The sequence below is a fragment of the Pristiophorus japonicus genome, chromosome 14 (genome assembly GCF_044704955.1).
Source record: "Pristiophorus japonicus isolate sPriJap1 chromosome 14, sPriJap1.hap1, whole genome shotgun sequence".
NCBI classification, from domain to species: domain Eukaryota; kingdom Metazoa; phylum Chordata; class Chondrichthyes; family Pristiophoridae; genus Pristiophorus; species Pristiophorus japonicus.
The window spans coordinates 123,163,271-123,179,304 of record NC_091990.1 but is presented as its reverse complement, the minus strand read 5'-3'; the positions used below and the strand labels follow the sequence as shown (position 1 = coordinate 123,179,304).

Here is a 16,034-nt window from a genome sequence, read left to right as displayed (position 1 = left end):
ATCTTAAGGACCAGCGAATTATGGCCAGCAATTAAATGCAATGAACATGTTTGCACAACGTATGACCTATTTATTCATCCAAAATCTGACACAAGGTTTGGTGCCATAACCAATACAAAGGCTCTCTCTCAGCGACTCACCAAGGCATCTTCGACAGCACCTCCCAAACCCGCGACCTCTATCACCTAGAAGGACAAGGGCAGCAGGCGCATGGGAACACCACCTCCAAGTTCCCCTCCAAGTCACACACCATCACGACTTGGAAATATATCGTCGTTCCTTCATCGTCGCTGGGTTAAAATCCTGGAATTCCCTCCCCCACAGCAACTGTGGGAGTACCTTCACCACACAGGCGGCTCACCACTACCCTCTCAATGAGGAATGGGGGAAAAATGTCGGCTGTGCCAGTGATGCCAACATCCCAAGAAGGAATTAAAAAAATGTTTCTGAAGAGTTCTTTTCATTATCATCATAGGCAGTCCCTTGGAGGCAAGGATGACTTGCTTCCACTGTAAAAGTGAGTTGTCAGGTGGCTGAGGAGTCCAATGCGGGACCTACAGTCTCTGTCACAGGTGGGGCAGACAGTGGTTGAAGGAATGGATGGGTGGGGAGTCTGGGTTGACACACGCGCCTTCCACTGTCTACGCTTGGTTTCTGCTTGTTCTTGGCGGCGGGACACGAGGTGCTCAGCGCCCTCCAGGAATGCTCTTCCTCCACTTTGGCGGTTGTGGACCAGGGATTCTCAGGGGTCAGTGGGGATGCTGCACTTTGTCAAGGAGGCTTTGAGGGTATCTTGAAGCATTCCCTCTGCCCAACTGTGGCACGCTTGCCGTGTCGAAGCTCCGCGTAGAGCGCTTGCTTTGGGCGTCTCGTGTCGGGCATGCGGACGATGTGGCCTGCCCAACGGAGCTGATCGAGCACCGTCAATGCTTCGATGCTGGGGATGTTGGCCTGAGCGAGAACACTAACGTTGGTGCATCTGCCCTACCAATGGATTTGCAGGATCTTGCGGAGGCAGTGCTGGTGGTACTTCTCTAGCGCTTTGAGGTGACTGCTATATATAGTCCACATCTCTGAGCCATATAGAAGGGTGGCTATCACTACTGCCCTGTAAACCATAAGCTTGATGCCGGATTTGAGTCCTTGTCAGTCGCATGTATTAACCTAGCTTATTTCTCTATTTCTGAGATGGGACAGCTGATAACACTTTGTAAGCAAGTGAACCATTATGTTGCAGGATGGAGAGGGGGAAACAAAGAATGACTAAAGTTCTCCAGCTTATTTTAGTTGAACACTTACCCGGACATCTTATATGCGTAAGAATTAAAATAGGTTTGATGATGCATTCAGTAAATGTGCTGCTGAAGGAGCTTGGTAACAACAGCCTGAAGCCGTGGGGCATATATGGCCACCTGCAGCTTGGTGACCAAAAGCCATGCAAACCCCAATTCCATGCCGAGCAGAATACAGCATGCCACAAAACCCCAGAGAAACGGATCTCAGCACATGCATACAATAAAGCATTCCTTCAGTCTACTCAAGTCCCATCTTCCTTTTCTCCCTTCAGAGCCGATCACCTCCATCCTGCTCTCTTTGGCGGCAGCCATTTGGTTCAAGTTTCCATCCTTGGCCTCAACCCGCAAGCTAATATGGCCTTTGCAACAATTCCAAAACAACCCCATTGCCAAAGGTCAGCGGATATTGCTCCACTATCCACCACAGCATCTCAACTATTGCAGACGCCATCCCTCACTGCTTTTCTTAAAGGCACTACCAAGAGGTAAATGAAAGATACAGCAGGAGCCCATGGTATAACCGCGGGTCGGATGTGTCAAATACACTTGCGTTTTTGTTGCTTGTGTTATTTGGCTGTGTCCACTTATTTATTAACATGTGGCATGAGGCATTTGTATCAAGTAAAATTCATGGGTACATAGAATCATAGACATTTACAGCACAGAAGGAGGCCATTCGGCCCAACGTGTCCAGGCCAACCGCCAAAGAACTATCCAGCCTAATCCCACTTTCCAGCTCTTGATTCATAGCCCTGTAAGTTACGGCACTTCAAGTGCACATCCAAGTATTTTTTAAATGCAGTGAGGGTTCCTGTCAATCTTTCAATCAGTTAGTTCCAGACTCCCACCACCCTCAGTGAAAAAAATTCTCCTCAAAATCTCCTCTAAACCTCTTAGCAATAACTTTAAATCTATGCCCCCTGGTTGTTGGCTCCTCTGCTAAGGGAAATAGGTCCGTCCTATCCACTCGATCGAGGACTGTTAATTAATAATTTAGTAATGCTCGTAAAGAAATCCCCAATATTGTACCAAGAAATTACTTTAAACATCAAACTTACAATGGTAACATTCTTAAAGCAGAGGTTGTCCAAACGACAGATCTGAAGTCCTACAGGACCTACAACCTTTGCAATCCAGCTCTGGAAGTGCCAGTCACTGCCTCTCCTGTTGCGCACTCCTGAACTGGAGCAACAGGTTTGATCAGTAATGACTTGTTTAGTTAAGTTCTAACTCAGCTTGTAGGGGAAGAAAATATTTTTACATGCGTTTAATTACACAAAATATAAATTTTATTTCAAGATTAATTTACCTTTGTGGGGGGAAGGAGGAAGGGCAGGCAAAAGTGCTTTTATATGTTTTCCGTGAATTTTATATTGGAATTCTTTCTGTGAGAGCCATAGGAATTCACAGTACACCACTAAGTGAGCAATTAATAGGAACATAGGAGCAAGAGAAGGACATTCAGCCCCTCGAGCCTGCTCTGCCAGTCAATGAAATCATGGCTGATCTGCGACCTAACTCCGTACACCCGTCTTTGGCCAATATCCCTGAATACCCTTGGTTAACAGAAAGCTATCAATCTCAGATTTAAAATTAATAACTGATCTAGCATCAATTGCCATTTGCGGAAGAGTGTTCAAAACTTCTACCACCCTTTGTGTGTAGATGTGTTCCCTAATTTCACTCCTGAAAGGTCTGGTGCTAATTTTTAGACTATGCCCCCAGTCCTAGAATCCCCAACCAGCGGTAATAGTTTCTCTCTATCTACCCTATCTGTTCCCCTTATATGAAGTTTTCACTCCCCTGCATTAGAGAAATTCCCAATTATATTCATATTTCAAGGGAATCAAGGGATATGGGAATAGGGTAAGAAAGTGCAGTTGAGGTAGAAGATCAGCCATGATATTAAATGGCGGGGCAGGCTCAGGTTACCATATGGCCTACTCCTGCTCCTGTTTCTTATGTTCTTATAACTATCTATTCTGACTGAATCCAATGTTTCCCTTTCTGGGGGAAATTTAGAACTAGGAGGCATCGTTTCAGAGTAAGAAGTTGGCCATTTAAGACGGAGATGAGTAGGAAGTTCTTCTCTCAGAGGATCGCGAATCTTTGGAATTCTCTATCCCAGAGAGCAGTGGAGGCTGGGCCACTGAATATATTCAAGGCGGAGATAGACAGATTCTTGAACAATAGGAGAGTCAAGGATTATGGGGAATGGGCAGGAAAGTGGAGTTGAGGCCAAGATCAGATGAACCATGATCGTATTGAATGGCAGAGCAGGCTCGAGGGACCTTATGGCCTACTCTTGTTCCTGTTTCTTATGTTCTTATGTTCTTCTAGCACCTTGTTATGTTTACAGCTTTCATTTGGTTATTTAGACTTTACTCACTGTTGTTGGTTCAGTGACGTATCCATTGTTGGCAATATCTTATTGATAAAAGGATTGAAGGATGAGGTTCCTACCGTTTGCTGCAAGTCAGGAATGACGATTCTGATGACCAATGTATTGCTCTGCATATCATCCATCCTGGTGATGGGCTTTCCTGCTGTTGCCCTGATGGTGTCATAGAATGTTTCTTCTTTGGAGCTGTCAGATTCAGATTCAACAGAATAATCAGAAATGCTCTGTGCCATCTCATCTTCACTTGATGTTGGACTTCGCGGCATGCTGTGCTTATCTTATATTGTAGAGCTACCAAGGGAATAAAATAGAATGAGCACAGGTATAATCTTATTACAAAATATTACAGAGAAGATTCACATGGCACGGGGGGACAGGATTGTATCGAAGGTAAAGAATTTGGGGGTTAGTTTTTAAAAACATCGTTCAAAATAGCCACTGCTAGGGGACAAAATTCTCCTTCATTTTTGGCACATGACATCAAGCACTTCAAGGTCAATAAAGAATCAGTTAGATATGGAATAAAGCTCCCTCACTCCATCTAAATGACGTACAGGTTGAACCGCCCTTATCCGGAACCCTCAGGATCTGGCCTGTTCTGGATAAGGGATTTTTCCAGAAAAGGGCTGGTCACGTTAAATTGGATGGTACAGGTACTGAGCAAGGGGATATCAGGGCTGGCTGGCTTGGGGATGGGAGTGCGGCAGAGAGATCATGTGAAGGGTGGGAAACAGTGGATCGCAGGGTCAGGCCAGCGATTGCGGGAGTCTTCAATTTGTTCAATTTCTTCATGTCGGAGTTTTGTACATGCGCCACCTGGTGGCCAGAAATGGTTCTGGATGAGAGGTGGTTCCGGATAAGGGAGGTACAATCTGTACCAGCAAACGTAACATACTCCCCCATTTGTGTCTCCAACCTTTTAGGAGTACGTTTACAGCCATGGCTCAGTGGTAGAACTCTTGCCTTGAGTCAGAGATCGTGGGGTCAATGGCCTTCCAGACATTTAAGCATGTAATCTAGCACAGATCGAGGGGCTGAATGGCCTGCTCCTGTTCCTATGTGATAATGCTGTTGTGTTACCGATCAATTCTGCCAGGTTCCTTTGCCTAGTTTATTTTTAAAATATACAATAAGCAGATCACAATATTGCACACTGCAGCTCCAACGTGTCACGCCAATGTGACAGTCCCACTACCAGGAAATATCGCCTACCACGGCAGCTAGTATCAGTAATGGTGACCAGAAACTACCGCATTGTTGTAAAAACCCATCTGGTTCACTAATGTCCTTTGAGGAGGGAAATCTGCCATCCTTATCCGGTTCTGGGCTATATGTGACTCTAGATGCATGGCGGCTCACCACCACCTTATCAAGGACAATTAATGCTGGCCTTGACAGCGATGCCTACATCCCATAAACGAATAAATAAAAAAAACATCAAACCTCCCCAACACCACAATGATATCCCCATAGGGTAATCATTTTAAAAGTTAAAAGTCAAAGTAAAGTTGAGGTGTGTGACTATGCTTTGTTCGTCTTGACAATGCACATGATGTAGAGTTTTAAACTAACATAAGGGACAAGGATGACGGCAAGATTTTGCAATGCCAGGTTGTGGCTGAGTAATGGCCAGGGAGGGGAATAAAATCAATAGCTGGGGAATGGAGTTTATAGTGAGTTAGAAAAATGCATGGAAGCACACAGACATAGTCCCACAGCGCTGGATAGCTGGGAGAGGAAGAGGACACTGCCCTTCACCGTATCAAACACTGCAGAGGTGACAAGGAAGTACAACTGAGCACGGTTACAGTCACAGAGATAACGACTCGTGACTTTGACCAGGGCAGTCTCAGTGCTGTGCACAGGGCAGAATGGATACTCGAGGGATTGAAACACGGAGTTTTGAGATAAATGGGCATAGAATTCGGAGAAACATAGAAACATAGAAAATAGGTGCAGGAGTAGGCCATTCGGCCCTTCTAGCCTACACCGCCATTCAATGAGTTCATGGCTGAACATTCAACTTCAGTACCCCATTCCTGCTTTCTCGCCATACCCCTTGATCCCCCTAGTAGTAAGGACCTCATCTAACTCCTTTTTGAATATATTTAGTGAATTGGCCTCAACAACTTTCTGTGGTAGAGAATTCCACAGGTTCACCACTCTCTGGGTGAAGAAGTTCCTCCGCATCTCGGTCCTAAATGGCTTACCCCTTATCCTTAGACTGTGACCTCTGGTTCTGGACTTCCCCAACATTGGGAACATTCTTCCTGCATCTAACCTGTCTAACCCCGTCAGAATTTTAAATGTTTCTATGAGGTCCCCTCTCATTCTTCTGAACTCCAGTGAATACAAGCCCAGTTGATCCAGTCTTTCTTGATAGGTCAGTCCCGCCATCCCGGGAATCAGTCTGGTGAACCTTCGCTGCACTCCCTCAATAGCAAGAATGTCCTTCCTCAGGTTAGGAGACCAAAACTGTACACAATACTCCAGGTGTGGCCTCACCAATGCCCTGTACAACTGTAGCAACACCTCCCTGCCCCTGTACTCAAATCCCCTTGCTATGAAGGCCAACATGCCATTTGCTTTCTTAACCGCCTGCTGCACCTGCATGCCAACCTTCAATGACTGATGTACCATGACACCCAGGTCTCTTTGCACCTGCCCTTTTCCTAATCTGTCACCATTCAGATAATAGTCTGTCTCTCTGTTTTTACCACCAAAGTGGATAACCTCACATTTATCCACATTATACTTCATCTGCCATGCATTTGCCCACTCACCTAACCTATCCAAGTCGCTCTGCAGCCTCACAGCATCCTCCTCGCAGCTCACACTGCCACCCAACTTAGTGTCATCCGCAAATTTGGAGATACTACATTTAATCCCCTCATCTAAATCATTAATGTACAGTGTAAACAGCTGGGGCGCCAGCACAGAACCTTGCGGTACCCCACTAGTCACTGCCTGCCATTCTGAAAAGTACCCATTTACTCCTACTCTTTGCTTCCTGTCTGACAACCAGTTCTCAATCCATGTCAGTACACTACCCCCAATCCCATGTGCTCTAACTTTGCACATCAATCTCTTGTGTGGGACCTTGTCGAATGCCTTCTGAAAGTCCAAATAGACCACATCAACTGGTTCTCCCTTATCCACTCTACTGGAAACATCCCCAGGGAGACAATGACTCATTTGCGAATTTTGAAGAGAAAAGGGAGGCTAAAGCTGAGTCGGCAGTTGGGGAGGAGGACTGGGTTGTGGTGGCGGGGGGGGGTGGGGAAGGCGGGATGGATCAGTTGTGGGGGGTGGGGGGAAGAGGAGAGATGGCGATGGGTGGGAGGGAAGACAACGGGTCGGGGTGGGGGGGGGGAGGGAAGACGACGGGTCAGGTTGGGGGGGTGGGAGGGACAACGGGTCGGGGTGGGGGGGGGGAGGGAAGACGACGGGTCGGGGTGGGGGGGAGGGAAGGGAAGACGACGGGTCGGGGTGGGGGGGGTGGGAGGGACGACGGGTCGGGGTTGGGGGGGGGAGGGAAGATGACAGGTCAGGGTGGGGGGGGGAAGGGAAGACGACGGGTCGGGGTGGGGGGGGGGGAAGGGAAGACGACGGGTCGGGGTGGGGCGGGGGAAGGGAAGACGACGGGTCAGGGTCGGAGGGGGAGGGAAGATGGGTCGGGAGGGGAGGAGGGAAGATGGATCGGGGGGGTGGGAGGAGGAAAGATGGGTCGGGGGGTAGGAGGAGAGATGGGTCGGGGTGGGGCGGGGGAAGGGAAGACGACGGGTCAGGGTCGGAAGGGGAGGGAAGATGGGTCGGGGGGGGAGGAGGGAAGATGGATCGGGGGGCGGGGGGAGGACGGAAGATGGGTTGGGGGGGTGGGAGGAGGAAAGATGGGTCGGGGGGTAGGAGGAGAGATGGGTCAGGGTGGGTAACGAAGCATTTTTAAAGTGGGCAGGATAGATCCTGCGAAAGGGAACCATTTACATTGTCAGCTATCATATGCACTTATATTTTTTCTCTGCTACTTAGCAGCTTTCCAAAGATCGCTGCCTGTGTCATGCAGTGCGCAGAGGTGCAGTTGATGAACATAAGAACATAAAAAATAAGACCAGGAGTAGGACCTATGGCCCCTCGTGCCTGCCCCGCCATTCTATAAGATCAACTCCACTTTCCCGCTCGATCTCCATATCGCTTGATTCCCTGAGCCTCCAACAATCTAGCTAGCTTGGCCTTGAATATATTCAGAGTCTCAGCATCCATGGCCCTCTGGGGCAGAGAATTCCAAAGATTCACAACCCTCTGAGTGAAGAAATTCCTCCTTAAATCTGTCTTAAATGGCCTGCCCCTTATCCTGAGACTGTGCCCCCTAGTTCTAGACAATCCAGCCAGAGGAAACACCCTGTCAATCCCCTTCAGAATCTTTTATGTATCAATGAGAATGAAACACCTTCATGAGAGACATCCTGGAAATGAGGACTTTGTGAGGGTAATCAATTGGATCTGACTGTCCACAATGGCATTTCTAAGTACAATAGCTGGGTACCCAGAATGTGTGAAAAGCCCATGGTCCATTCAAACAGAGGGGGATCCCTTCTGGTGGATAATAGAAACTGGTGGATAGTTGAGAGTCCACATTTTGCTCTAACACATCTGTTACAGTAAAATAATAGACATGTGAACAAAGGCAGGTAGAACACAAATAGCATGAACTAAATTTAACCCTTCTTGGTCTGTGAGGTTGACCTATATTAGACAGGAGGTTGATTGCACAGCTCACTAAAGCCAACCGTGCGCAGAACTTTGTCCCCAAAAAAACTCAGCTGGATAGTCAGATAGGTGGGTCACGTATCTTCCGTTGTATTCTACTGGTATTATGATCTGTTTTAAAATGTTTCTTTATAAGATAGCTTTAATCAACGTGATGCTACAAAGAGATTCATACCATTATATTTAACCCGAGGCCCCGCCTGCTCTCTCAGGTGGACATAAAAGATCCCATGGCACTATTTCGAAGATGAGCCGGGGCGTTTCCCCTGCCCCCGGTGTCCTGGGCCTATATTTATCCCTCAATCAACATCACTAAAAACAGATTGGTCATTATCACATTGCTGTTTGTGGGATCTTGTTGTGTACAAATTGGCTGCCGCGTTAGTTACATTACAATAGTGACTACAATTATTTCATTGGCTGTAAAATGCTTTGGGACGTCCGGGGGTTGTGAATTTTTATTTTCTTTAACATTGACATAGAAACATAGAAAATAGGTGCAGGAGTAGGCCATTCGGCCCTTCAAGCCTGCACCACCATTCAATATCATGGCTGATCATTCCCTCAGTACCCCTTTCCTGCTTTCTCTTCATACCCCTTGATCCCTTTAGCCGTAAGGGCCATATCTAACTCCCTTTTGAATATATCAAACGAACTGGCATCAACAACTCTCTGCGGTAGGGAATGCCACAGGTTAACAACTCTGAGTGAAGAAGTTTCTCCTCATCTCAGTCCTAAATAGCTTACCCCTTATCCTTAGACTATGTCCCCTGGTTCTGGACTTCCCCAACACCAGGAACATTCTACCCACATCTAACCTGTCCAATCCGATCAGAATTTTATATGTTTCTATGAGATTCCCTCTCATCCTTCTAAACTCCAGTGAATACAGGCCCAGTCGATCCAATCTCTCCTCATATGTCAGTCCTGCCATCCCGGGAATCAGTCTGGTGAACCTTCGCTGCACTCCCTCAATAGCAAGAACATCCTTCCTCAGACTAGGAGACCAAAACTTACACAATATTCCAGGCGAGGCCTCACCAAAGCCCTGTACATCTGCAGTAACACCTCCCTGCCCCTGTACTCAAATCCCCTAGCTATGAAGGCCAACATACCATTTGCCTTCTTCACCGCCTGCTGTACCTGCATGCCAACTTTCAATGACTGATGTACCATGACACCCAGGTCTCATTGCAACTCCCCTTTTCCTAATCTGCCGCCATTCAGATAATATTCTGCCTTCATGTTTTTGCCCCAGTGGATAACCTCACAGTTATCCACATTATACTGCATCTGCCATGCATTTGCCCATTCATCTAACCTGTCCAAGTCACCCTGCAGCCTCTTAGCGTCCTCCTCACAGCTCACACCGTCACCCAGTTTAGTGTCATCTGCAAACTTGGAGATATTACATTCAATTCCTTCATCCAAATGATTGATGTATATTGTAAATAGCTGGGGTCCCAGCACTGAGCCCTGCGGCACCCCATTAGTCACTGCCTGCCATTCTGAAAAGGACCCGTTTATCCCGACTCTCTGCTTCCTGTCTGCCAACCAGTTCTCTATCCACGTCAGTACATTACCTCCAATAACATGTGCTTTAATTTTGCACACCAATCTCTTGTGTGGAACCTTGTCAAAAGCCTTTTGAAAGTCCAAATACACCACATCCACTGGTTCTCCCTTGTCCACTCTACTTGTTACAGCCTCAAAAAATTCCAGAAGATTTGTCAAGCATGATTTCCCTTTCATAAATCCATGCTGACTTGGACCGATCCTGTCACTGCTTTCCAAATGTGCTGTTAGTTCATCTTTAATAATTGATTACAACATTTTAGTGCAAACAAGGAATAAGAACTAAACGCAATGTTTCCAGTATCGCCGTACGTCAAGAGCATAATGCATAAAAAGAACATCTTTATTTCCAGGCTTTGGTCATGTCTCATAGAATCACAGAAATTTACAGCATGGATGGAGGCTATTTCTGCCTTTACCACCCTTTCAGGCAGTGAGTTCCAGATCCCCACCACCCTCTGGGTGAAAACATTTCCCCTCAAATCTCCTCTAAACCTCCTATTAAATCTATGCTCTCTGATTGTTGCCCTCTCTGCTAAGGGAAACAGGTCCTTCCTATCCACTCTATCCAGGCCCCTCATAATTTTATATACCTCAATCAGGTCTCCCCTCAGCCTCCTCTGTTCCAAAGAAAACAGACTCAGCATCTCCATTCTTTCCTCATAGCCAGTCCGGGCAACTTCCTTGTAAATCTCCTCTGCACCCTCTCTAGTGCAATCACATCTTTCCTGTCATGTGGTGACCAGAACGGCACGCAATACTCTAATTGTGGCCCAATCTGTATTGCCATGGCTCCATGTCAGATTCCCCGTCTGTTTCCATTTCAAGAGTTGAAAAATAGTACTGGAATCCCAAGTACTCCAGACTGTTACACATTCTCGCAATCTGATTTCTGCAAGCAGCGATTAACTGAACCCAAATCTCAGAACACAGGCAGCAGTGTTCCAAATTTGGAAAGGAGCATCATAAACTGAAGCAAGGAATGAAGCTCTGTGATTGATATTCTGTGATTTTCAACTGATACACAAGCCGAGATATTACCGTTGGGACATTGGTGAGCAAATGCTTAACGTATTAGTATAACATTCCTTGTCTATTGTTTTAGCACCAGCATTTTCATCCATGTAATTCTCCAATAACTAGTTGGCTAGTTTGTCTGCCATCTCCTTTCTTTCTATTTTTACTGTTATAATATCCCCCTTGACTTCTTCTACTGTTGTTATTTCCTCTTTGTTAGTTTCTTTACTGAAAGCTGACAGACTATCTATTCTGTATTCCTGCCATTTAATGGCCCTGAATTCGCGGCCCCATAAGGACCCCGCAAGTCCTGGGTATCGGTATGCGAAGCGTAGACGCCTAAATCCGGAAATTGCGAACCGTCAAGAATCCTCTTGACAGATCGGACGCATCTGGAAGAAAAGGGCTTCTGCAGATGGAGAGTCGGGCTATTTGCCTAACTTCTGCCCAGCGAATGCCACTTAAATTCTTATGACTGATAAAAGCAGGCATAAGGCCTTTTTTATTCAGCGTAAGACTTTTAAAGGACAGAAAGAGACATTTTTTTCAATAATTTAAACATTTAAAATCCTGTTGAATAAGCTAAGTTTATTTTGAGATCCTTTGAAATGCAAAAAAAAAGTTTTAATTAATTAAATTCCATTTTGATTAATTTTAAATATGCAACGTGTTTTAAAAATGTATACTAAGTGTTGGTGTGTTTTGGAGGACTCACCACAAGTAAGAATGGGGATTCCCGTACTTTGATTGGTTGGGCCGGCCCACGTGATCCCAGGGATACGTAAGAAGCGGTTCCATCCCTGGGATACGTGGGTCTCTTCGCAGGCCTTCGCGCAGAGGCCCAGGACCACAAGTCTCTGAACATTCTGGACCACCAGGTAAACTTGTAGAAAATTTTCAGGTTAGAGGCAACCGTCCTTGGGAAGCCTCCGACTGCATTTTCTGTGCCTTTATCATGCTCCTCCCTGAGTCGACCTATCCCTATCTCGATTCTCCTCGTTACGCATGTGCCTATAGAATCACTGTTGATCACCCCTCAATCCTCTCTACTCAACAAAACACAAGCTAAGTCTGTGCAACGTGTCCTCATAATTTAACCCTCTGAGACCCAGTATCATTATGGTGAATCAGCGCTGCACCACGTCCAAGGCCAATATATTCATCCTGAGGTGTGGCACTCAAAACTGAATGCAGTCCTCTAGATGGGAGGTGACCAAGGCGCTACAGCTGAAGTATAATTTTTTTTTTGTATTCCAGCTCTCTTGAGATAAAGGCCAACATTCCATTGGTCTTTTTGATTGCTTTTTGTATCCTGACCACTAGCTTTAAATGATGTGTGTACTTGGGACTCCTCTACTGTTCCTGGTTTCACACCATTTAGAAAATATTCCGATTTATCAGCTCAACCGAAGCTCAAGGAACAGCATCTCATCTTTCAATTGGGTAATTTACAGCCTTCCGGACTCATCATCGAGTTCAACAATTTTGGATCATAACCACTGCTCCCATTTATTCACACAGCAAGTGCTGGCAATGGTTCTGCTATTCCCATTGACACCTCCTCCAGACCCATCTTTTGTTTCTTTTCTTGTCCCACCCCCTTTTTGCCTTGCACCTTTGTCCCTTAATCTCTCCTGCCTTCCACCCTATCACAGACCTTCCCTTCTGTTCTTTCCTCTCCCCCCACCCCACTTTCCCTGCCTCTGTACTTGGTTAAAATTAGTTACATCTCTAACTTTTTCCAGTTCTGACGCAAGATCACCGACCTGAAACGTTAATTCGCTGTCTCACCCCACAGATGCTGCCTGACCTGCTGAGTAGTTCCAGTATTTTCTGGTTATATTTCAGATTTCCAGCATCTGCAGTATTTGGCCTTTCGATTTACCTTTCTTGGGCTTTGCACTTGCTCATGTGAAACTCTATCAGCCATCATTCGCAAAGTGTTAGCCGTGGCTCAGTGGGTAGCACCCTCAGTGGGTTCAAGTCCCACACCAGGACTTGAGCATAAAAATCTAGACTGACACTCCATTGCAGTGCTGAGGGAATGCTGCACTGTCGGAGATGCCGCCTTTCAGATGAGGCGTTAAACCGAGGCCCCATCTGCTCTCTCAGGTAGATGTAAAAGATCCCATGGCACTATTTCTAAAAAGAGCAGGGAGGTCAGGCAACATCTGTGTATGGTATATTCTTTCGACATCACGAAGAAGCACACTAAACACAAGATGGCTCCAATACAGAATACTGTCAACCTGTGACTTTGTCACATGACCCTTTTTACTTTTAACCTGCAAGCGGTTCACCTTGGATTTTTAGCTGTTCTGCAAAACAAAGAACCTCTTGAAGTCTCTGTCGGTTGGCTGGATTATCCACCAACAAAAATTTCAGCTAGGAAATCTAGAAATCCTATTCTTATCACCAATGTGATTTATTCTTACGGCATCACTAAGAAACACACTACACAAGATGGCCCCAATACAGAAAACTGTCATCATGTGACTTAGTCAAATGACCCTTTTATTATTTACAGCAGTAGTTGCATTACTACAGCAGTCTACTAGGTGGAGCAGTAGTCCACTAGAGGGAGCTCTATTACACTTTGGAACCCCAGTTCTGGCGAAAGTTCATCGACTTGAAATGTTAACTCTGTTTCTCTCTGCCAAAACTTGCTTTCACAGCCACATCTCTCATCAGCCAGTTCTGATGAAACAACCTGAAACAGATGCTGCCTGACGTGCTGAGTGTTTCCAGCATTTTCTGTTTTTGTTATAGTGTAAATATAACATTTTAGCACCAGCAAGAGTCATCAGTTTGATTATAATGGCAGATAAATGTTATGCGATGCGATATTGTGAAAGTAACATATTTTGGAACCAGACCATGGTCAATTGCTCTGTGAAAGCTAAATGACAGGCGTTTTTGTATATAGATGAATACACTGATTAAATAACCATGTGATCTTTATGAATTAAAAGTAGACCTACTAGAAAATCAGGTGAAATGAATTAAAGGGGGATACAGAAATTAATAAAAAATGAAATAAATAGGTATGAATTACAGATTAAAACTGGCTTGAACAAACTTTGGTTTTGTACAAGATATTCTTCTTGGGTTCAGCATCACTGGTCACTACGAGAAGCAGATCTCATATCTCCTGCAACCTGGAGTGTCCTTTTATCATTCACTATCTGCATATTCAACAACATGACCTGGGGGGACATACTAATGAGACCTCTCACTGTGTGCAGAGACAACACCTGGAGTACTCAGCACCTTTTGGATCTCCTTATCTGAGGAACGACATACTTGCCTTAGAGGCGGTGCAACAAAGGTTCACTAGATTGATGCCTGGGATAAGAGGGTTATCCTATGAGGAGAGATTGAGTAGATTGGGCCCTTACTCTCTGCAGTCTAGAAGAATGAGAGCTGATCTCATTGAAACATACAAGAGTCTGAAGGGGATTGACGATAGATGCTGAGAGGTTGTTTCCACTGCTGGAGTGTCTAGGACTAGGGGGCATAGTCTCAGGATAAGGGGTCGGCCATTTAAGACTGAGATGAGGAAGAATTTCTTCACTCAGAGGGTTGTGAATCTTGGAATTTTCTATCCTAAAGGGCTGTGGATGCTGAGTCGTTGAGAATATTCAAGGCTGAGATAGCTAGAGTTTTGGATTTTAAGGGAATCAAAGGATTATGGGGATCAGGCAGGAAAGTGGAGTTCATAGAATCATAGAAAGGAGGAGCACAGCACAGAAGGAGGCCATTTTGGCCCATTGTGTCCATGCCAGCTGATAAAGAGCTATCCAGCCTAATCCCACTTTCCAGCTCTTGGTCCGTAGCCCTGCAGGTTATGGCATTTCAAGTGCATATCCAAGTACTTTTTAAATGTGGTGATGGTTTCTGCCTCTACCACCCTTTCAGGCAGTGAGTTCCAGACCCCCACCACCCTCTGGGTGAAAAAATCTCCCTCAAATCCCCTCTAAACCTCGTAACAATTATTTTAAATCTATGGTCCCTGGTTGTTGACCCCTATGCTAAGGAAAATAGGTCCATCCTATCCACTCTATTGCAGAGAGCAAAATTCACCAGAACCCACCCTGTGTTTGTGCTCATTCGAAAGGAAATTTAATTTGGGACTATCTACCGAAAAGTTTGGAACTCTAAAGTGCTTATGGAAGAATCTACGAACTTTAATAGAATTATGAACTTTTACAAGACAAAGTCAAGCCTGTTGGCGGACCTAGGTAACAAAAGAAGCCCACTTGATTATTGGAACTGTCTGGGTGTGAGGACTGAGTTAACCTGTCTGGAAGAATGAGTATTTGGAAATCTTCTCCACAAGAGACATTACCATCACAGTATCACCCAGAGATGGCTTCCCATCAACATGGATCTGGACAGCCATTTCAGCATATACATCACACAGAGGCCCAAATCCAGCCTGTATGTGAAAGACTAAGCACAAAGGGACATTGCAATTATCAAACTAATATTTCCATCAGGAAACAGTTTTCGAACATCAACCCACCCAAAACATATCAACTTTAACGAGCCCGACAAAATATTACAAAGAAGAGCCAAGCCCGCCAAAATTATACAAAGGATTGTGAACAGATTGGGCGGCAAGATTAGAACACTGAAATCATATAACTGGCCACTGTTTTCAACAGAGGAGAGAGGAGAGAGAGAGGGGAGAGAGAGAGAGAGGGGAGAGAGAGAGAGAGCGGGGAGTGAGAGAGAGGGGGAGAGAGAGGGGGGAGAGATTCCCCAGCCTCGAAGTGCTGAAGGAAGGAAGAACATCACCATCTACCATTAACTATCAAAAGGATTGGTAAGCATAAGTCCCTGCTTGCCCTGGAGTCTAACCTAGCAAGAATTAGGTATTGGGAGGTGGGAGGTATAATTTTACTGCAACCCCCTTTGAATGTGTAGTGTATGGTACTTTATTAGAGTGATTATAAGTTTGACCTTGTAACTTTCCT

General features: G+C 45.6%; 1 protein-coding gene across 1 annotated transcript in view; it reads right to left on the bottom strand.

The window, feature by feature from the left end:
* LOC139280083 (SH3 and multiple ankyrin repeat domains protein 2-like) overlaps window positions 1-3,962 on the bottom strand; it is a 1,053,009-nt gene extending 1,049,047 nt beyond the window's left edge. Inside the window, exon 1 of the mRNA XM_070899582.1 lies at window positions 3,759-3,962. Coding sequence (XP_070755683.1) covers window positions 3,759-3,962 — 204 coding nt within the window. The remainder of the gene's footprint in view (window positions 1-3,758) is intronic.
* Window positions 3,963-16,034: the final 12,072 nt, after the last annotated feature.